Here is a 26,898-nt window from a genome sequence, read left to right as displayed (position 1 = left end):
AACATGGGAATAGGAGTAGGTCACTTTTCTAGTCGCGCCTGCTCTGCCATTTCTAAAAATCGTGGCTGATCGGACACTTCAATGCCTTTTACACCATTATCCCTGTAACCCTTTACCTTACTGTTAATCAGAAATCTGTCAATGATCGACTTCCGGTTGCGGCTATGTGGAGCTAAGTCACACATTCGGCGGCTGCCGCAAAAATGGACTTTTGGGCTCTTTTTCAGGGCCCCCAACGGCGCTTTGTCAACGTTTCCCGGTGTGGGAAGGAGTCTACAACAGCTCCCCGTCAGTATATGGCTTCAACTAGGAGCGGGGCGACAAAAAAGGGGGTGGTGGACCCGAAGAAGGTGCGAGGGAAGAAGGACAAAATGGCGGCGGGCGGCGACCAGGCAGCGTGGAGGCAGTGGGCGGAAGAGCAGCTGAAGGGTATCCAGCGCTGCTTCAGAGAGATTAAAACGGACCTGCTAGAGCCAATGAAGGCGTCTATTGATAAGCTGCTGGAAACACCCTGGAGCTGGAAGAGACCCATAGAATGCTGGCGAGGAGGCCCAAGGCTAATGAGTCTCCGCGGGCGATGCTGGTGAGGTTCCATCGGTTCGTCGATCGGGAGTGTGTGCTCAGGTGGGCCAAGAAAGAGAGGAGCAGCAGGTGGGAGAATGCGGAGGTTCGGACATATCAGGACTGGAGTGCGGAGGTGGCGAAGAGGAGGGCCGGGTACAATCGAGCAAAGGCGGTGCTGCACAGGAAGGGGGTGAAGTTTGGCATATTGCAGCCGGCGCGACTGGGTTACCTACAAGGACCGGCACCATTATTTTGAGTCTCCGGAGGAGGCGTGGGCCTTTGTTCAGGCCGAAAAGTTGGACACAGATTGAGGGTCGGGATGGGCGATTGGGGACTGCGGTTGATATGCTATGTTTATTTTTGTTTCCGGGGGCGGGGGGGGTGGGGACCTTCGTATTGCTCCGGGTTTCTTTTTCTTTGTGTTTTTTCTTTTTTGGGTTGGTGAGGGTGGCTGGGGCGGGTTGGGCACTGTTTTGGTTGGGTTGGTCGGGGGCGGGGGGGGGGGGGGGGCTCTTGGAGGTGAGATGGGGCCCCGCAGGGGAGGGGGAGGCCCGAGTCAGGGGTGAGGGGACCGGGCCTGTAAAAGGAGCTGCGTCAGAGGTGGTGGGGCCTGGTAGATGGAAAGCGCGGGCTTTTTCCCGTGCTGAAGACTGGAGGGGGCCGGGCCGGGGCGGGGAAGCAAGGGTAGTTTCCCGCGCTTCGAACGGAAGGGGGAGAGCCTATGGATGGGGATCGGGAGAGGAGGGTGTGCCACACAATGGGAGGAGTCGAAGGTGTGGCCGGTGTCAGCAGGAGTCAGCTGACTTGCGGAAGTGCAATGGGGGGAGTAAATCAGCCAGGATGGGTCCTAGCCGGGGTGGGGGGGGAATCGAGTTGCTGCTGCTATGGTCAAGGAGGAGCTGGAGCGAGTGGGGTGTTGGGTGCGGGTGCGTGGCTGGCCGAGGAGGGGGTCATGGCGAGTCGGTGGGGGAGGGGGGGCGGGTAGCCCCCTGATCCGGCTGATAACCTGGAATGTAAGGGGACTGAATGGGCTGGGTCAGCGGGCCCGCGTGTTCTCGCCCCTGAAGGGGCTCAAGGCGGATGTGGTTATGCTCCAGGAGACACACCTGAAGGTGGCAGACCAGGTAAGACTGAGGAAAGGGTGGGTAGGTCAGGTGTTTCACGCTGGGCTGGATGCCAAAAATCGAGGGGTGGCGAAGAAGGTGTCGTTTGAGGCGTCGAACATTGTGGCAGATAATGGCGGCAGGTACATAATGGTAAGTGGTAAGTTGCAGGGAGAGAGGGTGGTACTGGTCAATGTGTATGCCCCGAACTGGTACGATGCGGGTTTTATGCAGCGTATGTTGGGTCGGATCCCAGACTTGGAAGTGGGGGGGCCTGATAATGGGGGGAGACTGTAACACGGTGCTGGATCCGGCACTGGATCGCTCCAGGTCTAGGACGGGTAGGAAGCCGGCGGCGGCTAGAGTGCTGAGGGGGTTTATGGACCAGATGGGAGGGGTGGACCCTTGGAGATTTGTAAGGCTGAGGGCTAGGGAATTTTCATTCTTTTCACATGTCCATAAGGCTTATTCCCGAATTGACTTTTACATTTTGAGTAGGGCGCTGATAGCGAGAGTAGAGGATACTGAGTATTCGGCAATAGCCATTTCGAAAAACGCCCCGCATTGGGTGGAGATGGTGGAGGAGCGTGACCAGCGCCCGCTGTGGCACATGGAGGTGGGGCTGTTGGCGGACGAGGAGGTGAACGAGCGGGTCCGAGGAAGTATAGAGAAGTACCTGGAGACCAACGACAACGGGGAGGTCCGTGTGGGGATGGTATGGGAGGCACTGAAGAGGGTGGTGAGGGGAGGGCTGATCTTCATTAGGGCCCACAAGGAGCGGAGGGTGGTGGGGGAGATTGTTGAGGAAGAGGTGTAGCCTGCAGGCCGAATTCGACCTGGTGACCACCAGGAAGGCGGAGGTGCAGTGGAGAAAGGCCCAGGGGGCGATTTACGAGTATGGGGAAAAGGCAAGCCGGATGCTGGCGCATCAGCTTCAGAAGCGGGACGCAGCTAGGGAGATCGGGGGAGTTGAGGACAGGGGAGGGAGTGTGGTGCGGAGTGGAGCTGGCATCAGTGGGGTCTTCAGGGACCTCTACGAGGAATTGGACCGATCCGAGTCCCCATGGGTGGAGGGAGGGATGGGCCGCTTCCTGGACCAATTGAGGTTTCCAAAGGTGGAAGAGGGACTGGTGGTGGGATTGGGGCCCCGATTGGTCTGGAGGAGCTGATCAAAGGGATAGGAAGCATGCAGGCGGGGAAGGCACCAGGGCCGGACTGTTTCCCGGTCGAATTCTATAAAAAAAATATATGGACCTGTTGGGCCCTCTGTTCGGACCTTCAATGAGGCAAGGGAGGGGGGGGGGGGGGGGCTTTGCCCCCGATGATGTCCCGGGCACTGATCTCCTTGATCCTGAAGCGGGACAAGGATCCCCTGCAGTGTGGGTCTTACAGGCCGATTTTGTTGCTAAACGTAGATGCCAAGGTGCTGGCGAAGGTCTTGGCCACGAGGATTGAGGATTGTGTGCCGCAGATCATCCACGAAGACCAGACTGGGTTTGTGAAAGGGAGGCAGTTGAACGCGAATATGCGGAGGCTATTGAATGTTATCATGATGCCGGCGAGGGAGGGGGAGGCTGAGATTGTGGTGGCGATGGACGCTGAGAAAGCCTTTGATAGGGTAGAGTGGGGGTACCTGTGGGAGGTGCTGAAGAGGGTTCGGGTTTGGGGAGGGGTTTGTCAGGTGGGTTAGGCTGTTGTATGAGGTCCAGATGGCGAGTGTGGCCACAAACAGGAGGAGGTCTGAGTATTTCCGGTTGCACCGAGGGACGAGACCAGGGTCCCCCCCTGTCCCCCCTGCTCTTCGCACTGGCGATTGAACCCCTGGCTGTGGCACTGAGGGAGTCCAGGAACTGGAGGGGGTTGGTGGGGAGGTGCACAGGGTGTCACTTTATGCGGACGACCTGCTGCTGTATGTGGCAGACCCGGTGGGAGTAATGCCGGAGGTAATGAGGATTCTTGGGGAATTCGGGGACTTTTCGGGGTACAAGCTCAACATGGGGAAGAGCGAGCTGTTTGTAGTTCATCCAGGGGACCAGGAGAGGGGGATTGGCGAGCTCTCACTAAAAAAGGCGGAGAGGAGCTTCAGATATCTGGGAGTCCAGGTGGCCAGGAGCTGGGGGGCCCTGCATAGGCTTAATTTTACAAGGCTGATGGAGCAAATGGAGGAGGAGTTCAAGAGGTGGGACGCGTTGCCGCTGTCCTTGGCGGGTAGGGTGCAGTCAATCAAAATTATGGTGCTCCCCAGGTTTTTGTTCCTGTTCCAGTGCCTCCCCGTGTTTATCCCGAAGGCTTTTTTCAGGCGGGTTAACAGGAGTATAATGGGGTTCGTGTGGGCGCGAGGGACTCCGAGGGTGGGAAGGGTGTTCCTGGAGCGGAGTAGAGATAGGAGGGGACTGGCGCTGCCCAATCTCTGTGGATACTACTGGGCTGCCAATGCGACGATGGTGCGCAAGTGGGTGATGGAGAGGGAGGGGGCTGCATGGAAGAGTCTGGAGACGGCGTCTTGTGTGGATACGAGTCTGGGGGCGCTGGCAACGGCGCCGCTGCCGCTCCCTCCAAGGAGGTATACCACGAGCCCGGTGGTGGTGGCTGCCCTCAAAATCTGGGGGCAGTGGAGGCAGCACGGGGGGGAAATGGGGGCCTCGGCAGGGACCCCATTACGGGGGAACCACCGGTACGCCCCAGGAAGAACGGGGAGGGTTTGCGGGGTGGCACAGGGCAGGGATACGAAGATTGGGGGACCTGTTTGTGGACGGGAAGTTCGCGAGCCTGGGTGAGCTGGAGGAGAAGTACGGGCTCCCCCCGGGGAACACCTTCAGGTACTTACAGGTAAGGCCGATTGCCAGACGGCAGGTGGCAGAATTCCCGCGGCTGCAGCCACACTCGGGGGAGTGGGTGGGAGTGGGGAAGATCTCGGAAACTTACCAGGTGATGCAGGAGGAGGAGGAGGCCTCGGTGGTGGAGGTAAAAGGTAAGTGGGAGGAGGAGTTGGGAGAGGAAATTGAGGGAGGGACGTGGGCATATGCCCTGGGGAGGGTGAACTCTTCCTCATCGTGCGCGAGGCTCAGCCTCATACAGTTTAAGGTGCTGCACAGGGCACACATGACCGGGACAAGGATGAGTCTGTTTTTTAGGGGTGAGGACAGGTGTGTTAGGTGCTCAGGGAGCCCAGCAAATCACACCCATATGTTCTGGGCATGCCCAGCGCTGGAGGAATTTTGGAAGGGCGTAGCGAGGATGGTGTCAAGGGTGGTAGGATCCAGGGTCAAGCCGGGCTGAGGGCTCGCAATATTTGGGGTGGCAGAGGAGCCGGGAGTGCAGGAGGCGAAAGAGTCCGGAATTCTGGCCTTTGTGTCCCTGGTAGCCCGGCGAAGGATTCTTCGTCAGTGGAAGGATGCGAGGCCCCCAAGTGTGGAATCCTGGATCAACGATATGGCGGGGTTTATTAAGTTGGAGAGGGTGAAGTTCGCCTTGAGAGGGTCGGTACAAGGGTTCTTTAGGCGGTGGCAACCGTTCTTAGACTTCCCGGCAGAGCGGTAGACACTGGTCGATGGTGGTGGGGGGGGGGGCCTTTATTATTTTTTTGTTATTTACACTGGAGGGTCTGAGGAGGTGTATATACTTGTTGTATTAAGTCGGGGTGTTAATGTTAATTTATTAATTATGTACAGGGGGCGGGGGGTATGGAGGGTTGTTTTTCTGGACTGTGTTTTGTACTTAACCCTGTTGGGTTCCTTTTTCATTTTGTTATTGATATTTTATGAAAACCTTTAATACAAATTATTTTTTTAAACAAAGAAATCTGTCAATGCTGCTTTAAATATACACAATGAACTCCCAACAGCTCAATTCCAATCATTCATGACCCTCTGTCAATATATTTCTCCTCATCTTAGTTTTAAGTGGCATCCTCCTTATTTGGAAATTTGTGCCCCTCTTGCTTTTGGATTCCCCAGCCAAGAGAAACCCTGTCCATTCTTTTTTAAGTATTTTGTAGGTTTCAGTTAGATCACACCTCATTATTTTGCCCAATCACTCTTCAAAGACAGTCCTGCCATCTCTGGAACAAGTCTGGTGAACCTTCATTTCACACCCTCTATGGCAATAATATCCTTTCTGAAGTAAGGGGACCAAACCGTACAGCGTACTCCAGGTGCAGTCTAACCAAGCTCCTTTGAATCAAGGCCTCTCTTGATGTAGTCTCTTTGAATAAAATATCACCGTATATAATTTTCTGCTATCCAAAACATCTAGCCAATTCTTTGTTGTCCAAATTTGAATGTACATTGGGAACAATAGTTGGCTGTAGTGAGCTGATGAAATACAGGTAAGTTGCTCCCACTTAAAATGGTTGTTATTTGGAGAACAATCCATTTTGAGATTTTGTTCTGTCGCAAAATACATCTGTTTTAATAATTTACTGTTCACAATATTGTAGATGAGCTTGAACTGCTTCATTCATAGAGATGAGTGCAGCTGAATGCTGCAATAATCCAGTTAACATTGCAGCCCCACTGTAATAGAGAGAAGGTTGATGTAATTGAATTTGGCTCGGCAGCATTGACTTGAGGAGCTCCAACTACTTCATGGGGTTGTGATGAATGCCAATAAAACTTCAACCATCTTGTGTCTGAAACTCAATGTGATTGGATTTTTTGCCATTTCTGTTTCGCCAGGACTCGTTGGTATTGCCTCGGTCAAAAGCTGCATTTACGTTGTTACGATTGTATCTCATTAACATTCATTTTGTGATGAATCCTGGAACCAAATAGTTCTGAGCATTGGTGACAACGGTGTGGCTTGATGGTGCCATAAACTTGATCACCTTTTGTGAAGAAACTATTCAGGAGGAAATTGATTTAGTTTTTGGGGTCAAGAGAATCACCAGCAGACTGCTGTTCAGTCCTAAATATCAATAGCAGAGTAGGCCATTTGGCCCTTTTTGAGCCTGCTCAGAATGTAACCAGATCATGGCTGGTCTACCTGAACTCCACCTTCAGCTTTATCACCATTTCCCTCAATTTCCTCCATACTATCGCTATTTCCCCCTCAATTCCTTTAGTATCGATAAAGCTATCGATCTTTTGTCTTGGCTATAATTGTGCGTCTATAAGTTTCTTGTATTCACAATTGGTAAAAGTCAATTTTTTTGCATCTGGGTTGTAACATCAGAGCTGGGGTGGTGGTTGAGACAGAAGAGGTCAAAGGAACAGAAATGATCCACAAAGACCAGCAATGCTGGGATGCATCAGATTTTGGGGAAATCAAACTGCCTCTGGCCAGGCTCGTGAATCCTTTTAGGCTCCTTTAATAGTACTTATAGGTTTGCCTTAATGGTGGTACTTGTTTTTTTAGTTATTGCTTAATTGAACTTTTGGCATGGAAATAATGTAATGCTGGCTGATGAAATTATTTCATTTGCTAGCAGAGATCCTTTAGCTTCTATTTCACTGTTGAATTTATGCATTCTTTCCACTGAAGAAAGTACATCTGTTTTAGTAATTCTGAAGCACTCCTAGTCTGGCTGTAATTTTGTTTGTGTAATATGCCTCAGTGGGTGTAAATGTGTATGGGCTACTAATTATTTTCACCTGTACAGCACCTGGAGCAAATATCTTTGATTTTGTACTTTTGTGCAGTCAAGTTACATCACATGCTGCCAATTAAGCTGCTTGAATGTGAGAGGGAATGCAAAGCCTTGAGAGCTGTGTACATTTTCCAAGTAATGGTTTCTGGTGTTTTTTCACTCTGCTGGTTAGCAAGATGGATGCTTGCTTTGTGTAATGTTAGTTGGTTCTTGCCAGCTGTGTTGTGGAGCCAAGCATTACAGTGTTTAATTCTTAACCCTGTCTCGCAAAAATAAATTCTGTAGCGAGGCTGAAGGATTCCTAGTTCAGTTATGGAGTTGCTGCTGCAAAAACAATCTTGGCTTAATGTTACAAATGTTTCAAATGTTTATAAGATCAACTGAAGCCAAATGCAAAATCTTTTCTAAGACATCTAGATTGCAACAGATTATTTGTACACCAGTTCCTCCTCTACCAAATTAATTCATAAGTAGTTTGTCCTATCATTTCAATATACATTAAACAAAACCGTTTTGTGATGTTGATCTCATTATCTCACTGTCACACTTATCACTTCTGCTCTTGTCAGAGTCGAGGAATGTGACCTTTGTTCAGTTGGAAAAGGACCGAGAGGAACTACGAAACAAATACGAAGGAGTAATTGAAAAGCTATCTGAAGAACACCAGACTGAACTTGAAGGATTAGAAAAAAGACTTGAGGAGCTCTTCACTGCAGAGAAAGAGCATCTGCAGCAAAACTTTAACAATGATGTCAAAAAGCTACAGGCACAGCTGCAAAAGGAGGTTTGTTACTTTAGATGAACAAGTTCTTGCTTCAAGCCACTGTGTTCTTTTCTTCTAGATGTTATGGTTAGTAGTAATGCTAGGGAAACTCAGCATTCGCTATGATAAAAAGTGTAAAACTGACAAGCTTAAAAATCATTTGGTTTGATCTGGCCTTCCACATTTTAAGCCCCGAAGTTTTGCTTTGAATGAGAAATAACTGAGGTCTTTTGTAACAGACCGAGTCATCATGCTGCACAGCCTCTCTGACTCTGACAAATTATATTTGTAGAATGTCGGATCTCCACGATTAAAACAATTCCGTAGAATCTAAATTTTCTATTTTTGGTACTTCAGCTTCTCAACCCTATGTGCATGTTCCAATCTTTATTCCATTGTCTGTATAATGATTAAAAACTGGAAGGATGATTGGTGTTTTTTACACTCTGGGTTGTAGAATTTTTCCATTTGATTCTTCTGCTTAGCTTAGACCATAAGACATAGTAGCAGAATTAGGCCACTCGTCCCATTGAGTCTGCTCTGCCATTCAATCATGGCTGATATTTTTCTCATCCCCATTCTCCTGCCCCATAACCCCTGATCCCCTTATTGATCAAAAAACTATCTATCTCTGTTTTAAAGACACTGTGATTTGGCCTCCGCAGCCTTCTGCAGCAAAGAGTTCCACAGATTCACCACCCTCTGTCTGAAGAAATTCCTCCTCATCTCTGTTTTAAAGGATCGTCCCTTTCGTCTGAGATTGTGTCCTTTGGTTCTAAGTTTTTCCTACAAGTGGAAACACTCTCTTCACATCCACTCTATCCAGGCCACGCAGTATCCTGTAAGTTTCAATAAGATCCTCTCGCATCCTCTCTCAACTAAACTGTTCCTCATACGACAAGCTCTTCATTCCAGGGATCATTCTCGTGAACCTCCTCTGGACCCTTTCCAAGGCCAGCACATCTTTCCTTAGATACGGGGCCCAAAACTGCTCACAATACTCCAAATGAGGTCTGACCCAGAGCCTTACATAGCCTCAGAAGTACATCCCTGGTCTTGTATTCTAGCCCTCTCGAAATGAATGCTAACATTACATTTGCCTTCCTAACTGCCGACTGAACCTGCATGTTAACCTTAAAAGAATCGTGAACAAGGACTCCCAAGTCCCATTGTGCTTCTGCTTTCCAAAGCATCTTTCCATTTAGAAAATAGTCTATGCCTCCATTTGTCCTTCCGCCAAGTGCATGACCTCACATTTTTTGTATTACATCTGCCACTTCTTTGTCCACTCTCCTAGCCTATCCAAGTCCTTCTGCAGCCCACCTGCTTCCTCAATATTACCTGCCCCTCTACAGATCTTTGTATCATCTGCAAACTTGGCAACCGTGCCTTCAGTTCCTTCCTCCAGATCATTAATGTATATTGTGAAAAGTTGTGGCCCCAGCACCGACCCCTGAGGTACACCACTAGTCACCGGCTGCCATCCTGAAAAAGGTCCCTTTATCCCCACTCTCTGCCAGTCAGCCAATCCAGTATGCCTTGATGACGGCACTGTTAGATATCAGGGATTCCAAATTCTGATACTGTAGTGAGGTTAACATTGGCAAGGTGGCACGTGCGGGAGAGAGCCAGTGTATAAAGCTATGTAAATATACCATTTTGCCATGTATATATCTTGCTCAGTGCGATTTTGTGTTATTTTTTTACCGGGGTGGGGGGGGGGTTATTATTTGTAAGGGGGAAAAATTGTGTTGGTAAAAAACTTTAATAAATATATATTTTTAAAAAAACATTGGCAAGGTGAAATCCACACCATTCGAGATTGCCAGGTTCTTGTTGGCAGCTTTCTTAGTACTGTGAAATTGCCACTGACAGGAATACCAAGGCTCTGATCTTGGCACTGATCCATTTATTTCCACAACAGGTTCAACAGCCACAAGGTTCAAACTAATTCTACCTTGTCTAATAATGCATACTTCAAAGTGTGATGAATTTAATTTAAAACGTTTCATTTTTCTCAATCTATTGTATTTGCTAATTGTTGTCCAGAGAAACTAATGAAACTAAGAAACTGACAATGCCACACCAGCATTAGAACTGCTTATTCTGCTCCTTGAGGTGTGATCTGTCTTTTAAAGGTCTTAATAGTTATAAATTGATTATGAAAATGCTATTACTGCAAACTGCACCTGATTGCAGCACTCATTTCATAATGTTACTGGATTTTACTTGTTGTCTGAGCTGAATTTAAAAAAAAAAAAAGATTTTTTGATATTTTCTGTAGCCCCTAGATCCAGCTTGTAAAGGTTTTTCCCACTGAACCATAAACCAGCAATCTGAAAGTCTGTTTGTCAGATCTTCCTTGAAATACAAATTAATTTGTGGTCTCCATTGTGAATTGAGCTCTAATTAGAGATGCCGGTATTCCTCGCTGCCTTAGATTATTGAAGTTGTGAATAATAAAATTGTAGCTGGAAATATACATATGACCCTTTGGGAGCAGGAGTCGGCCACTGGGTCCCCTGAACCTGCGCTGTCATTCAAGTAGATCATTGTTGACCCGATTGTACCCTCAACCCCACATTCCTGCCTCCCCTTTATAACATTCACCCCAATCTATCTACCTCTCACTTAAAGGCTAGTCAGAAATATATTAAGTCATTGACGATAGTCTTTGTGGCAATTCCTCTCTCCTTGTCCTCGTCCTCCGAGGCAAACTAACTAACTCAAAGCAGCAGCTGAGCGAGGCAGTGTCAGGCTCTTACACTTGCTGTTCCACACGCAAGGCAAGCCATGTTCAAAGTGAGCAACTTTTAGGTGCTCTTTGTTGCTGACGTCCCACTGCCGCATCTCACAATTTCCATGGAGCCCCTGCTACACATTCTTTGTGTAGCTGTAACTTGTGAAAACCTGTGATTCAGGAAATCAAAGCAATTCTGTTACCCAGGTGCTTTTTAACAGAACCTGCCTCCATCCCTCTCCGTAATGGGCACTCTGACCAATTCACTTCCCTGGGTTCAATAAATTGAAAACTGTCCAATCCACACCTGGAAGAATGGTGTGGAGAGATTATTTTAGTTGAAAGAGGCTCTGAATTTGGTCCTCCTTGATGTCATTTTAAATTGCTAATCTTTATCCTGCTTGCAAAGTCAAGTAATTCGGTGGACACCTTGAAACCTTATCTTGGAATCATGTTTGAGACCCACAGCTCTGTTTCTTTCATAATTAATTGCATGGGAAATTGTTCACTCCCACTGGAGACTGTCTTGTCAAGTAACCAGTTGTTGGCTTGACCTCATTATAAGAACATAGAACTCGGAGCAGGAGTAGGCCATCTGGCTTTTTGTGCCTGCTCCGCCATTCCAGAAGATCATGGCTGATCTTTTGTGGACTCGGTTCCACTTTCCCGCCCGAACACCACTATTCCTTTATTCTTCAAAACACTATCTATCTTTATCTTGAAAACATTCAATGAAGGAGCCTCAACGGCTTCACTGGGTAGGGAATTCCAAAGATTCACAACCCTTTGGGTTGCTGCTTTGTTCTAAGTGCTTTTGGTTCGCCTTCCAACAAGAGAAAATGTAAAGTGGTGTGCGTGTTATTTTAGAGGCCGGTGTATGAAATCACTTCTTGTACAATTCTTAGATCATGTGCTAAAACAATGTTGGCCTGTAAAAGGTGTATTCCAACCATAAAAATGATTTTCAATGAGCTGAGTGATTAAACACCACCGAAGCAAATCTGTTACTGGAAAATAATGAGATAATCTCAATACAAAAAGATGAAATTTGTGATGCTCGACTTTTTTTTTTCCGAATGTCCAGACGCTGGGGATAATCATTTTTTGTCTTTAGTTCAGATTTCATTTCTTTTTAAATTGTGAGTACCCAATTATCTTTTGTTCTTATTAAGGGACAATTTAGCCTGGCCAATCCACCTACCCTGCCATCTTTTTGGATTGTGGGGGTGAGATCCACGCGGACACGGGGAGAATGTGCACACTCCACACGGACCGTGACCGAGGACCGGGATTGAACCCAGGTCCTTGGCACCATGAGACAGCAATGCTAACCACTGTGCCACCATGCCGCTCTAGATTTAATTTCCTTTTTTTTTTGATGCAAAGTAAGCCTTGTTGTTGGAGCCGGTCTAATTGGTTGAATGGCAGCTACCTGTTTCCACATTACAAGGTACCAGAATTCATTTAAACTGTTGAAAGATTAATGTCTCTCTTGTATTTAGATTGAAGGCTTAACCTCTACACACGAAACCCTTAAACTGGAGCTCAGTGCAACTCATTCAAAGAACCTAGAATGCCTTCAGAATGAATATCAACAGTCTCTGGCAGGTAATCAATGCTGAACAACACATCTATCATTTTGCTGATAAACTCGAATGTTTTGTAACAAGTGACAAATATGTCGCCTGGCAGCACGGTAGCCTTGTGGATAGCACAATTGCTCACAGCTCCAGGGTCCCAGGTTCGATTCCGGCTTGGGTCACTGTCTGTGCGGAGTCTGCGCATCCTCCCCATGTGTGCGTGGGTTTCGTCCGGGTGCTCCGGTTTCCTCCCACAGTCCAAACATGTGCAGGTTAGATGGATTGGCCATGATAAATTGCGCTTGGTGTCCAAAATTGCCCTTAGTGTTGGGTGGGGTTACTGGGTTATGGGGATAGGGTGGCGGTGTTGACCTTGGGTAGGGTGCTCTTTCCAAGAGCCGGTGCAGACTCGATGGGCTGAATGGCCTCCTGCACTGTAAATTCTATGTTAATGCATTCCAGATTTTCAAGTGATTGATCACAGAAAATAGACCTTTTTTTGTTCAACGTAGAACTTGTCCGATCACATGAACTGGAGCAGAAGACACTTGAAGAGAGCTTTAAAGAAAGACAATCACTGTTGCAGGTTAGTCTAACTTGCTGCAAAAATTCATCACCTAGAATCAATTCCACTGTGTAGTTACAGCAGTTATGTTGCAAATATAATAGTGCTGTCAAACATCTGAAATGAATGGTCAAGTAGTCACCTTGACAGTATCTCAAAGAAACATTTGCACTTGGAAAAATGCACTTCAGATGTAGCAATGGAACCGTCTAATGTCTGCTGCAAAAACTACCTCTATTGGAGGTATTAAACCAGGACAGTCGACCAAAGTGATACTCCTTCAGTACTACATTTGAAGTAGCAGCTTGGAGTCAAATCCAGTTGAAGAATTAAATCAAAATTGAGTCTGGATTCTAACTTAATCCTACCTCTTTCTCTCTTTCCCCCCCCCCCCCCCCTTCATAACACTTCATTTCAACTAGATATGAACAATAAACACTTTATTGCCAGTGTTGCTGTTATCCATAAGAATAAATTTATGGAGCGAAACCAATCTTGCTGTAAAAGGTAAAATGATGCAACGTCCCTTTAGCCTGATTTGAAAGTTGTCCAATTAGTCCTATTCCTCCCTTCCCCAAGGCACTGGATTTTTTCCTCAACATAATTATCCAATGGGTTGTTATTGAATCCACACCCACAAATATTTCGGTGAGTGCTTTCCAGATCATGGTGTGCAAAAATAAAATCTTTCAATTTCACCTCTTGATTCTTTTGCCAATTACCTTAAATTTGTCCCCTCTCATTACCAATCACTGCCAATGTAAACCATTTCAAATTTTCTTACTCTATTGAAGCAGCAATGATTTTGACCATCTCTAACAAATCTTCCTTAAACCTTGTCTGCTCCAAGGGGAAAAATCTTCACTCCCCCGTAAATCAGTCTCATCCCTGGTAGCATTTTATTAAATGTACTCGGCACCCTCACATAAGGCCATGACATCCTTTCTGAATTGCGATACCAGTATAGGACACAATAATCCATCTGGACCGTAACCAGTATCTTAAAGATTTCAGGATTTTAGGCATCTGTTTTTAATGACGATCATCCTGATGGATGTTTAAATGGCCTTCTCAACTTTTCCTGCTGCCTTGAACAATTTGTATACTTTCTCTGTTCTTTAATGCCATTTAAATTTGTAATGTGTGGTCATTTCAAATCAATGCAATGGTTATAAGGATCCACATCTAATCAAAATGATTTTGTTTCCAGGACCAAATTAGAGAACTGAATGAGGAAAATGTTTCCTTGAAGGAGGAAATTAAAGCTAAGGAGGAAGTCTCAAAAGCACGGGGACAGAAGGATCAAGTGAGTTCCATCATATTTCAAAGGAATACTTTTTGGTTTGGGGCTGCTCTACAGCTTGCCTTATTTACCATGAGATTGGACTTGTGGTGTTTCTGTTGGAGTTTTTGAAATATTTTTGACTCTTGTTTAACCTTTTTTTAAATGTACTTTTGAAATTTTTAATTTTTACAAACTGTTTCAAAACAAACAAAAGAGGAAAGAATGCCATAGGTATCGATTTACAACAGGCACAGCACAAAACAGCCATCTTGCGAATACAGGAACAAATGAGACTGGATGCATCAGGAACAAAGTCCCCAACGTGTTCTCTCCGTGGATACAAAACCGGTCTGCACCAATACAGGATACAGACATCAGCACGGGCCAACGTACCGATAGCTTCAAAGGGGGCAAAAATGGAGGTTAGAGCTATGTAAAACATCGAGAACCCCAGAGCTCGTGGAATTGCACTGATACTCGCAATGCAATTAAGCTCCTATTCAGGCCCAAGACCGAACAGGTAGTCATTATATAATTTTAAGATTACAAGAAGAGGACTGGGCACCACGAGCCCAAGAAAATCTCAGACTTCAAATCTCAACCAAGGTTCCCCCACTGAGCAAGAACAAGAATCCAACCACCTTCCCCGAATTCCAGAGCAAAGGACACAGCAGGCCACCAGTGATGATACATCTCCGAGGAGGAAAAACTGATCCCGCGAAGCCCAAGGTTAGGAAGAATGTAGATTGGTCCTAACCGAAAAAAGGGGAACCCCACTCCAGAAAGTGGGGTGTTTGGGGTCATCAGGGCAACCCCGAAAAGGGGAGCACCCTGGAAGAGAAGCCCAGCCCCCGCGACAAACCCAGGGACATCCAGCGTCGTCAACATCTTGTATTTGTATGGTGCCTTCAGCATAATAGAACGTGTTAAGGCATTTCACTATTATCAAGCAAAATCTGACACCAAGCCACAAGTTGAATTGGGGTAGATAGAAAATCTTGGTCAAAGAGGTAGGTTTTAAAAGTATCATTAACGAGTTCAGTAGAGTAAAGAGGTTTGGGAGAAAATTAAAACTTGAGGAGTTTAAAGCTTCTTTGAACAATTTTAGCAATAAGTAACTTATGCAAACTCAATATTCTACGAATGAGACAGTGAAACATTATAAACAAGAGACAGTCAAACGTGAATATTTGTTTGAAGTAGATGTAGGTCATCTTGGCCCTTTAAGCCTGCTCTACCAATCAGCTATCTCATGGCTGATCTACCTCAGTGCCGTTTTCCTGAATATCCCTTGGTGTCTTTAATATCTGGGAATCTATCAATCTGTCTTAAATACACTCTATGACTAAGCCTCCACCGCTTTCTGCAGATAGAGAATTCCAAAGAATCACTACCCTTGGAGAAGGTGTTGCTACACGTTCTTAAATGAGTGACCCGTTATTTTTAAACCATGCCGCCTAATTATGGAATTTCTTTGAGGGAAATATCCTCAAGATCTACTCCACAGGCTTGGCAGTATTTGTAGAGAGAGAAATAGAGTTTTGACTCCTCTTCAGAGCCAATATAGACTTGAAACGTTCAATGTTCCTTTATCCACAGATGCTGCATCTGCTGAGTTTATTAATCATTCCCTGGTGTTTCCGATTTCAGCATCTGCAATATTTTACTTTTCTCTTCTGGATCTACCCTGTCAAACCCCTTCAGATTCCAAAAAGATCACCTCTCGTTCTCCTGAGTATAAGGCAAACCTGCTCAACCATTCCTCAAATCAACCTAATGAGCCTTCTCTGATATTCCAATGCAAGTACGTCGGTCCTTGGGAAGGTAACTAAAACTATACACAGTACTCTGTGTGGTCTCACCAATGCCTAGTACAGTTGTACTCTGCCTTCCTTTTTAAAAAATAAATTTAGAGTACCCAATTATTTTTTTCCAATTAAGGGGCAATTTAGCATGGCCAATCCACCTAACCTGCACATCTTTGGGTGAAACCCACGCAGACATGGGGAGAATGTGCACTGTTTGCTTTCCTAATTACTTCCTGTACCTGCATGCTGACTTTTACAATTTACTTTCAAGGATGCAAAGAGCTTGCTTTATCGTAGAGGTCTGCAGAGTCTCTCCATTTGAATTATCATCTACCTTTCCATTCTTCCTGCTAAATGGACAACCTCCTATTTTATCATATTATAATCCATCTGCCAATTTGTTCTCATTCATTTAGCCTATCTATCCCTTTCCAGATTCTTTGCATCCTCCTCAAGTTGCTTTCCTACCTGTCTTTATCACCAACAAATGTTGTTGTAGTATAGTCAGTCCCTTACCCAAGTCATTAATATAGATCGGAAATAAGTTGAAGTGCAAGCTGTTATGGGCCAGGATTTAGAAAACCCCAGTGTATCATAGAGTTCACCTGGCCCACAACTTTTAATATATTGTGGTATGGGGAGCACACAGCCCACTCTATAGGTGTGGTACAGCAGAAATGGAAAAGTATTTTTTAAAGCAAAACAATGTTTATTCTATGAAAAAACCCTTTAAACAGAAGCACATAGGTTAAAGTAACTACTGAGAGCAGTTATTAGTTTTAAATCACCAAAGGATCGATTTACAGTTTTTAGATTACAGAGAGAGAGACTAATACCCCTTCTGGCTATGACTACAGCTATCTAGCTCTGAAAACGAAACTAAAACACACCCTGCAGCAAACAGCCTTAAACAAAAGTAAAAAGCTGACAAACAGCCCAGCTCCACCCACACTCTGACATCACTGATAAACACCCATTTCTTAAAGGTACATTTCTTAAACACCCTTTTCTTAAAGGTACTCTCACATGACAAAGCACTGACACCAATGATACTTCACTTGCTAATAGTTTGCCAATCTGAAAATGACCCATTTATCCCAATTCTTCCCCGTTAACCAATCCTTTACCCAGGCTAAAATATCACTCCCAACTCCACAAACTCTTACCTTGTGATGGAACCTTTTGATGTAGCATCTTCTCGCATATCTTTTGGAAATCCAAATACATTACATCTGCTGGTTCTTCTTTATATGTCCTGCTTGTTACATCCTCAAACCAATGGCAATTACACTCGTCAAAACATGATATCCCTTTCATAAACAAATGTTGACTCTGCTTCATTGTATTATGATTTTCCACATGTCCAGTTGCTATGAGACAGTATAAAGGTAGAGCTGGATGTGAAAAAAATGAATTCTTTTTTTAATGAATTTAGAGTACCCAATTATTTTTTTTTCCAATTTAGGGGCAATTTAGCATAGCCAATCCACCTAACTTGCACATCTTTGGGTTATGGGGGTGAAACCCATGCAGACATGGGGAGAATGTACAAACTCCACTCGGACAGTGACCCAGGGCCAGGAATCAAACCCGGGTCCTCAGCACCGTAGTCCCAGTGCTAACCACTGTGCCACATGCCGCCCTGTGAATCCTTTTCAGAAGTAAAATCACCAATTTGGCTTCCTGTGACTTTGACCAAGTTTTACCCATCTGGGTAATAATACCTTTTTGGTTTGGCGTCAAATCTTGTTTTATTATGTTCTTGTGAAGTGCATTAGGAAGCTTTCGATATGCATCATTTACATGGAAGCCAAAAGTTAATCACAATATTATAACACAAAGTTGTTTCATATGCCGAAATTTTTTTTAAAATCTGTTTTGTTCATTTAATTGTTGATAGAAATTTAATTATCAGAAATTTTATTTGGTGCATTTATCCAGTTAATCCTTTGCCCGTTACATTTTTCTCCAGATGTGTTGCAACAGATAATCCCCAGAGTGCACATGTTAGAACTCAGACTTTCTAAACGAAATGAGGCCGCACAAGCAATGTTAGTTCAGATACAGTAGCACCATTGAGAACCTTTATTTTAATTATGTTCTTTATTTACAGAAAATTGACCCCCTGAGCCTATACCTGAAGCAAGAGCTGGAAAGTCTAAAAGCTGTGCTAGAAATAAAAAATGAGAAGATACATAATCAAGAAAGAAAGCTGATGCAGATGGAAAAGCTGGTGAGTAGACTCTGTCTGGGGAAGCAGAATCCAGCACAATTGTCTAGTATTCAGATTAGGCTCAGTTCCTTGCATTGGCAATGGTTATATAACTTCTGTTAAATTTTAAACTTGAAGGTGCAGTAATGCAAATGAGTTGTCTAAGCAATCAATCAATTTAGATAAGATATCCTCGAAGTGCTGAAGGTGTGATTTTGTTCTCCGAACAGTGATCTGAAATTCCCACTCGTACATCTCACGAACTGCAACAAGTTCACACAACTGAAAGACTTTTACTGTTATCTTTGATATCATTTCCTGTATCTCCAGCTCATCGCACGTGGAATTCGCATGTTACAGTTTGCGTATTTATTGCAGCAGATGTGACTTCTGCTATACAACGTGAACTACTTTGCTTCGAATTACGCAGCATTTTGAATGATCTGTTTTCATGACCAACAAGGACTAATCAGATTTTTATTCCTCAACACAAGCAGTAGAGTAACTTAATCCACATGGGGCTGCACGATGGGGCAATGGTTAGCAATGCTGTCTCATGGCGCCGAGGACCCAGATTCAATCCTGGCCTTGGGTCACTGTCAGTGTGGAGTTTGCACATTAGCCCCCTGTCTGCGGGGGTCCCACCCCCACAACCCAAAAAGATGTGCAGGGTATGTGGAATGGCCACGCTAAATTGCCCCTTGGGTAAAAATAATTGGGCACTCAAAATTTTTAACAAGACTTAATCCATGTGTTAGCTAAATTCCCACGTCCTCTCTCGTCCTCTTATTCCCTTTCCCTTCAGCCATCTGTGGAACCAGTTCTTAGGCACGATTTTACGGCCACACTGTGCCTGAAAAGCAGCTCGCCACACTGCAGCCATGGCCGATATCAGCCGGGAGACCCGGTTCCCTGGATCTACCCGGTTTGCAAAGCCTCAAGATTGCGTTGGATCTCGCCAGATGTTGCGGTTTAAATCCTGCTCATTGTGAGCAGGATCACTTTTTGGCAGAACTGCATATTACAGTGAGACAGCTAGTCAACACTTTAATGTGCAGATTCCCGAGTTACCTGGGCAAGCGCCATTCTGTACTGGTCTCCATAACGGGGACCAGATTGAATGTCACTCGTGGGGTCTCCCAGGGGATGGGAGGCCATCTGACTGCCAGCGTGGCACTGCCAGAGTACCAGGTTGGCACTGCTAAGGTGCCAAGCTGGCAAGATCCTATCAAGATTTTATTGCGTAGTGATCAGGCTGGGGCATGCCCTGCGTGAGTGTTTGGGGATGTAGGAGGGGCTGGGGACTCGGGGACCCTCACATTGTGTTAGTGGGTCGGGGCTCGCAAGACCAGAATGCCATTTAAAATTGGCGTCCCAATATCTCACTACACTGGAGTTCTGGCAAGCCGAGCTTTTCCTGCTGAGGCCCCCTATTTAATGAGTGCCGTTTTATAGCTGTCTTTCTTGGCGCTGTGAACGCTGGGAAACACTCGGTTAAACGTGCTCACTATGGGACTTTGTTCCCATTTTGTTCAATTTCGCCCATAGTCTCTGCTTCAATCATTCTGCATTCCACACTTTCACAACCCTCTATTTTATCAGGAAAATATTAATATCATTAAAATATGAGGGAATACTAGAAATTTGAATATTTTCTGTTGGCAATGTTCTGGCTTTTCTTTTAAAACTCTGGGAATACGAGGTAATTATGGCGGGGGTAGAGTGACTGTCAATGGGGCTAGTGTGTTTGATATGTTGATGAGTTTAGCAAACTACAAACCTGTTTACCGAAAGCAAGTTCGTAACAATGGGGGATACAACATGAATAATTTGATGTGTTCAAAAGAAGGGATACTGGTGCAGAAAGTGAGTTTGCTTTTAAACTCTCAAAGACAAGTAATGAAGGTAATTAATTTTGAGGGAATGCAGTTCTAAGGAAGTTAGCTGAAGGAAAAAACATATTGAAGGAGACCATTAAAAGCTATGCAGAGTGTGTTGTAGTCCTCTGCCAACAGCAGGAATAGCTGTTTAATTCCCAGCAAACTGTGTCTGAAGAAGTCATGGTTTGAAAAGCAAGCTTCTGGTTTATCTCAGAAGCAACCCCAAAGAGACATAATTGCATTGTGTAGTAACAGGTACTGATTTAAAAATCAATAAATATCCAATAAGGTGTTGTGGAACAGTTTCAGGAGAGTTAGCTCTGAAGGTAAACTCTAAATGAACATTTCTCAAGTGTACGTCCAGTTTACTTGTTTTATTTCTCAGTAAGCATTTATTAAAATCATAACTAAGTCTATCCATGTAACTGGGCATCATTTTCTGGATTTTGAAAATTTCATCCTCCTATACCAAATTACAAAACATACCTTGTTTCAAGTTTCCCAAATGGGATTTTGACAACTCAATCAGCTGTGTCCTTAACAATTTTTTTAACAACTTATCCTCTTTCTGCCCTCATCTCTTGCATTGCGTTTACAACTTTTGTTCTGGATCTCTCAATCACGAGAAGTTTTTTATTTATCTGTGTATTCCTATCCTTTAACACCTATGTCAAATTGCCCCTTGTTCTTCACTCTTAACAAAGTTAGACTCAATCTTGTGTTTATTCCTATCTGTGTTTCTTCATACAAGGGAACACCTAGTGAATCTGCGCTGTGTTCTAAGGCCTCAATCTCTATCCAAAAGTGTGCACTCTGATACTTGTTTCACCACTTGTACTGTGGCCTTAGACCAGAGTAATTCTAAACTTGTCCAGCCTGGGGTGATCAGAGGAGTGATGACTTGAGCTCAGCATGAGAGGGCCAAAAGAAATTAGGAAGGAAAGCGATACTACTTCACTCTAACCTGAACAGAGAATATTTTTTTTAAAGACGGAGAAACGTACTGTGCTGGATGAAAAGCTTAAAATTGTGGTGCAAGAAAATGAAGACTTAAAAGCTCGAATGGACAAACACAAAGCTGTGTCTAGGTAAGTGAACACTGTTCAGGGTATTAACTAAATCGCTGATCAGTCATTGATTTTTTTTTTAACAGTGAACTTGCAGTTCCACCAGCATTGGATATGTATGCACCCACTGTCATTTGAACTTGGCACAATGAATACTATGAGATGGTAAACTTGAAATAATTCTGATAGATGGATGGATTAAGCAGAAACAAGAGGATCCCATGACTGCAATTAAAGGGAACAAAGGAATTTTAAATTTTAAATAAAACATAAGACTTGCATGTGTAAAGAGGAAATTTAGATTTGGTTAATTATTTTCGGTTTGTTCTGCATTTGGGTAATGAATACAAAATGGTAAATCAAAGGTTACTCTGAGCTCATACTCTTATATTTGCAATGGTTAAAGTTCAATTGATGTGTTGCATCTTGATCCAATTTGCACACCACTCTTTCAAATAATCTCAATGGATGTTCATCTAATACAGATCCTCCTTGTATTCTTGAAGTAGAAAGCTTTGTTGGTATAAATAGTTGTCAGATATATGCCAATGTGAAAATTTGAATTAATGAGTATGAATAATATATACAATGGGCCATTTGGTGTGCACTGTTTAGAAAATGTTGCGAGAAATCAATGTAAATTGTTGTTGGCGTAGACTTCAATGAAAATAGGTAAGAATGAGTGATCTGATAGGCAGGAGTTTTGTCTAATTGTGACCAGGGAAACTAAGTGAAAGGTGATTCTGGCCCATTTTCTTTTTAAATTGGGAAATGCAAATGTACAAACTTAGTGACAACATCCCTCCTTTATTTTCCTGGCTTAAGATGAATATGCTATATTTAACTAAAATTTCCAGAAATGGGGCTACAGTATTCAGATGGCATGCCAATAACTGATTTATGTTACAGTCTTCAATATAGATGTAGTCTGACACTACATGTTGTGCTCAATCCTACTTGCACTAAATTCCGCCCTGTAACGTTGCTAAATTCAGGAGAGATTCCGGAGCAGTTTAGGGTCACTAGTCAAATTCCATTGATTTTTTTTTTAACAAAGTCACAACACATGAAAACAAGGGGGCAATTATTTGTAAATGAAGTGTCAATGATCTTGGATCTACTGGATAAACCTGTTAAAGGGAATTGATATAGATTCTGTAGAGGATCATCTTTAGCCGGGAGTTTTGCCAAGACATTGCTGTCTTGACGAGGGAATTGGGAGCTCAACAGGAGCCCATTCAGTCTATTGTGTCTGTGCCAGTTCTCTGTACCACTCCCCTGCCCTTCTCTTCGATCAATATTGAATTCGCTTTTTGAAAACCTTAATTGAATTTACTTTCCCCACACAGGCAGTGTATTCCAGATCCTAACCCCACCTTGTGAAAAACTGGTGTCTTTATTTTGTTGTCTTTGTTCACATTAAACAAGTGTCCTTCAGTATTTGACCTTTTTGCCAAAGCCAGCAGTTTCTGCATACCAATTCTATCAGAAAACCTTTATCAAATCTCTTCTGAACCTTGGTGACAGTGAACAGCCCCAACTTGTTCAATCCATGAGTCCCTCTGGAACTATTCTCATAAATGTTTCGGCACCCTCCCTAATGTGTTCACACGCAGGTAGGTTTTTCATACCTGGATGTTCATAAATTTGTTGCCCAAGTTGCGTAGCGATTCATGGCTACCATACGACTGCTGATGCAATGTTCACCATTTGTGACTCCTCGGATACTGAAGCAGTCCCATGTCCACATGCAACAAGACTTGAACAATATTCGGCTTGGGCTGCTCAGTGACAAGTAATATGCCTGCTGCACAAGTGCCAAGAAATGGCCTTTCTCTAACGGGAGGGAATCAATCACCTCCCCATGACATTCAATGGAATTACCATGGTTGAATCCATTACTATTAACATCCTGGGGGCTATCATTGACCAGAAACTCAACTGAGCAAGCCATATAAATACTGTGGCTACAAGAGCAGGACATAGGCTAAGGGTCCTATGAGTGATAATTCCCCTCCTTATTTCACAAAGCCTTTCCACTACCTAGAAGGATTGTCAGGAGTGTGATGCAAGACTCACTCCTTGGCTAGCTGAGTGCAGCTCCAGTGACACTGTTTTAGCTGGACACTATCCAGGACAAAACTTGATTAAAATCCATTCCACAAATATTCACTCCACCACCAATGAATAGTGGCAGCGGTGTGTAATATCCAAATGCGCTGCAGGAACTCGCCAAGGCTCCATAGGCAGCGCCTTCCATACCTATGACTGCCAACTTCTCGAAGGGCCAGGTCAGCGGACACATGGGAACATCGCCACCTGGAAGCTTGCCTCCAAGTCACTCTCCAACCCTGACTTGGAAATATGTTGTCGTTCCTTTACTGTCGTTGGGTCAAAATCCTGGAACTCTTAATAACACTGTCGGTGTACCACAGTGGTTCAAGAAGGCATCTCGCCACCACCGCTTCGAGAACAATTTGGGTTAGGTCATAAATTTTGCCTTGCCACAATACCTACAATCCAGAAATGATTTTTAAAAAAAATGCTAGGAGTGTCATGTACATAAGGTAGCGAAGCGATAAATGGCAGTAGAAACAATGCAAGGGAATGTAGGGGGGTGGGGGATTATCAAATTATATTAAATAAGACAAAAATAGTGATGCAACTCATGAGAATGTATGGTGAAGACATTTAATTTTTTCTGCAAATGCTGTAAGAGGGGAATGTAAGTGGTACTAGAGCAGAATATGTATCAATGGCTGACAACTATAGGATTGGAATTGCAAAAATTAGCAGACATTGGTGGCTAACAAGCACCCTGGATTGCCGACCAAAGCAAATGAGTGCAATGAATGCAAGCTTTCGCTAAGCTATGAAAAGGGCTAGTGTGTAACAAGTTTAATGTTGAGGAGGGTAAACTGGCTTCCTATAGTTGATTTAGGGCTTAGAATTCCATAATTAGAAATCAAATTGAGTGCTTGAAAATGTATGGGCTAATTAAGAATTTCTTGAAAGCAATTTGTGTCCAGCTAAGTATTTCTTAAAAGTAAACTGAGTAAATGGTTATAAAGATGAAGGGAATATAATAGATATAGAGTGTATAGATTTCCACAAGACATCTGGCAAGATTATTAAAAGTTTCGTTGAATGGCCTAAGGGAGAATGTACAGCCAAGATGGCAATTTAGTTTACAAACCAGAAACTGGTTTATTTTGATGTAGGGAGCCTAATAAACATTTTGACAGCACAAAAACATGGTGGTAGCTGAATGGTTACTATGGAAGACTTCAGAAAAATTGTTGATTTGCAGGGCAGTCTGATTGTAGGTGCAGTGTAATATAAAGGTGAACACATTTTTTTTGGGGGGGGGGAAATGAGGAGTGGAAATATGTATATTTTTTCATATATTTATAATTCTTCCTCAATCTGTTTTAAATGGGGGACCCCTGATTTTTAATGTGCCCCCAATTCTAAATTTCCCCCAATTCTAAATACCCCACAAGGGGAAGCATCCAGTCAGCATCTACCCCACCAAGTCCCCTCACAATAACACCACTTTTCATGTTCTAAACTTGAAAGAGGATAGGTTCAACCTTTCTTAAGGTCCCCTTTATCCCAGGAAGCAACCTAGTACCCTTTCTCTAACTTGCTTCCAAAGCAAGTATATCCCTCAAGTGACATCTCCTTGATGTCTAGCTCAGGGAAGATCATTGGAAGGATGCTCTTCAATCATCTTCACCCAATGGCTGGAAAGATCCTTCCAGAGCTGCAGTATGTTTTTCACCTATCCAGAGGAACCACTAACAACTGTGGCAAATTAAAGAAATATGCAAGGAGCTGCGCTGACTGCTGTACATGCCTTTATTTTCTTCAAGCCTTTGACTGTCTACCACAAAGGCTTATGGAATGTCTGCTCAAATTTGGCTGCCCTTGGAGATTTGTCACATCTTCCACTTTCTCCACAATGACTGGCAAGTGGTCGTCCTCTCCAACAGAGCCACCACTGACTATCATGGTTGAGAGGTCAAACAATCTTGTGTCATTGCAACTGCCCACTTATCCATTTTCCTCACAACAGTGCTGCAACTAGCCACCAGCAAATTATCCATCGATATGAAAAATAACTGCACTTCAATCTGAAACAAAAGCAATTCCAACCTCACTTGTTGAAGGCAGCATGGGGGCACAGTGGTTAGCATTGCTGCCTCACAGCTCCAGGGACCTGCATTCAATTCTGGCCTCGGGTGACTGTGTGGAGTTCATTCTCCCCGTGTCTGCGTGAGTTTCCTCCGGGTGCTCCAATTTCCTCCCACAGTCCCAAAATGTGCTATGCTAAATTGCCCCTTAGTGTCCAAAAGCTTAGGTGGTGTTCCTGGGTTATGGGGATAGGGTCGAGGTGTGGGCTTAAGTAGAGTGCTTGTTCCAAGGACCAGTGCAGACTTGATGGGCCGAATGGACTCCATTGTAAATTCTATGGAAATATTATGCTGATACTGTGCACTCACCCAAACTGAACTTCAGATCCTTTTTTTTGATTAACAATTTTAATGAGGTATTTTTTGGCGATGAGAACAGTAGAATTACAGAACGAGAAAACAAAAGGACTGTACAATAAACAAAGTACATAGTGCAATTGCTGTAACCCGTCCCACACAGATCTGCCTAATTGACCCCCTATACTACATTCCCCTAAACCCCCCCCCGCTGACGATTAATTCTCCGCAAAGAAGTCAATGAATGGTTGCCACCTCCGGGCGAACCCTAACAATGACCCTCTCAAGGCGAACTTGATTTTCTCCAAGCCCAGGAATCTCGCCATGTCTGACAGCCAGGCTTCCGACTTCGGGGGCTTTGAATCCCTCCTAGAAATATCCGTCTCCGGGCTAGCAGGGAAGCAAAGGCCAAAACATCGGCCTCTTTCTCCCCCTGGACTTCCGGGGCCTCTGAAACCCCAAAAATCGCCACCTCTGGACCCATTGCTACCCTTATGTTCAATACTCCAGACATGACGTCCTCAAACCCCTGCCAGTACCTCCTAAGTTTTGGACACGCAAAAAACATGTGGACATGGTCTGCCGGTCCCCTCAAACACTTTACACACCTGTCCTCTACGCCGAAGAACTGCTCATCCGGGACACTGTCATGTGGGCCCGGTGGACGACCTTAAATTGAATCAGGCTGAGCCTGGCACATGTTGCAGTCCCTTAACCCTGAGTCCGCCCACAGGCCTTCCCCAATCTCCCCTTCCAACTCCTCCTCCCATTTATGTCTATGTCTCCTCCGCCCCCATGAGCACCTTGTAAATATCCGAGACACTCCCCTCCCCCACCCATCCTCTAGACACTACCCTATCTTGGATCCCCCTTAGTGGCAGGAGTGGAAAAGATGGCACCCGCCTGCACAAAAAGTCCCGCACCTGAATATACCGGAATTCATTCCCCCTCGTCAACCCAAACTTGGCCTCCATCGCCCTCAAGCTCGGGAAGCTCCCTTCCAAGAACAAATCTCCCATCCGCTCCATCCCCGCCCTCCGCCATACCCGAAACCCCCCCCCCCGTCCAACCTCCCCGGGGCAAACCAATGGTTGTCGCATATTGACGACCAGACCGATGCTCCCACGTGCCTCCTCCACTGTCCCCAGATCCGAAGGGCCGCCACCACTACAGGACTGTTGGTGATGTGCGCCGGCGGGAACGGCAGAGGCGCCGTCACCAATGCCCCAGACTGGTAACCCCTACATGAGG

The 26,898-nt window shown here is 44.7% G+C and overlaps 1 protein-coding gene across 6 annotated transcripts in view; it reads left to right on the top strand.

The window, feature by feature from the left end:
- mtus1b (microtubule associated tumor suppressor 1b) overlaps positions 1 to 26,898 on the top strand; it is a 255,322-nt gene that overhangs the window by 217,588 nt on the left and 10,836 nt on the right. For 5 of the 6 annotated variants that reach the window (XM_072496874.1, XM_072496872.1, XM_072496873.1 and 2 more), the window contains 6 exons: positions 7,824 to 8,038; positions 12,260 to 12,365; positions 12,829 to 12,923; positions 14,113 to 14,208; positions 18,109 to 18,228; positions 21,078 to 21,175. In XM_072496874.1, the coding sequence (XP_072352975.1) occupies positions 7,824 to 8,038; positions 12,260 to 12,365; positions 12,829 to 12,923; positions 14,113 to 14,208; positions 18,109 to 18,228; positions 21,078 to 21,175 (730 nt within the window). The remainder of the gene's footprint in view (positions 1 to 7,823; positions 8,039 to 12,259; positions 12,366 to 12,828; positions 12,924 to 14,112; positions 14,209 to 18,108; positions 18,229 to 21,077; positions 21,176 to 26,898) is intronic. The other variant, XM_072496875.1, reaches the window with a different exon arrangement.

The sequence above is a fragment of the Scyliorhinus torazame genome, chromosome 3 (genome assembly GCF_047496885.1).
Source record: "Scyliorhinus torazame isolate Kashiwa2021f chromosome 3, sScyTor2.1, whole genome shotgun sequence".
Taxonomy (NCBI): domain Eukaryota; kingdom Metazoa; phylum Chordata; class Chondrichthyes; order Carcharhiniformes; family Scyliorhinidae; genus Scyliorhinus; species Scyliorhinus torazame.
This window is presented reverse-complemented; position numbering and strand designations above follow the sequence as displayed.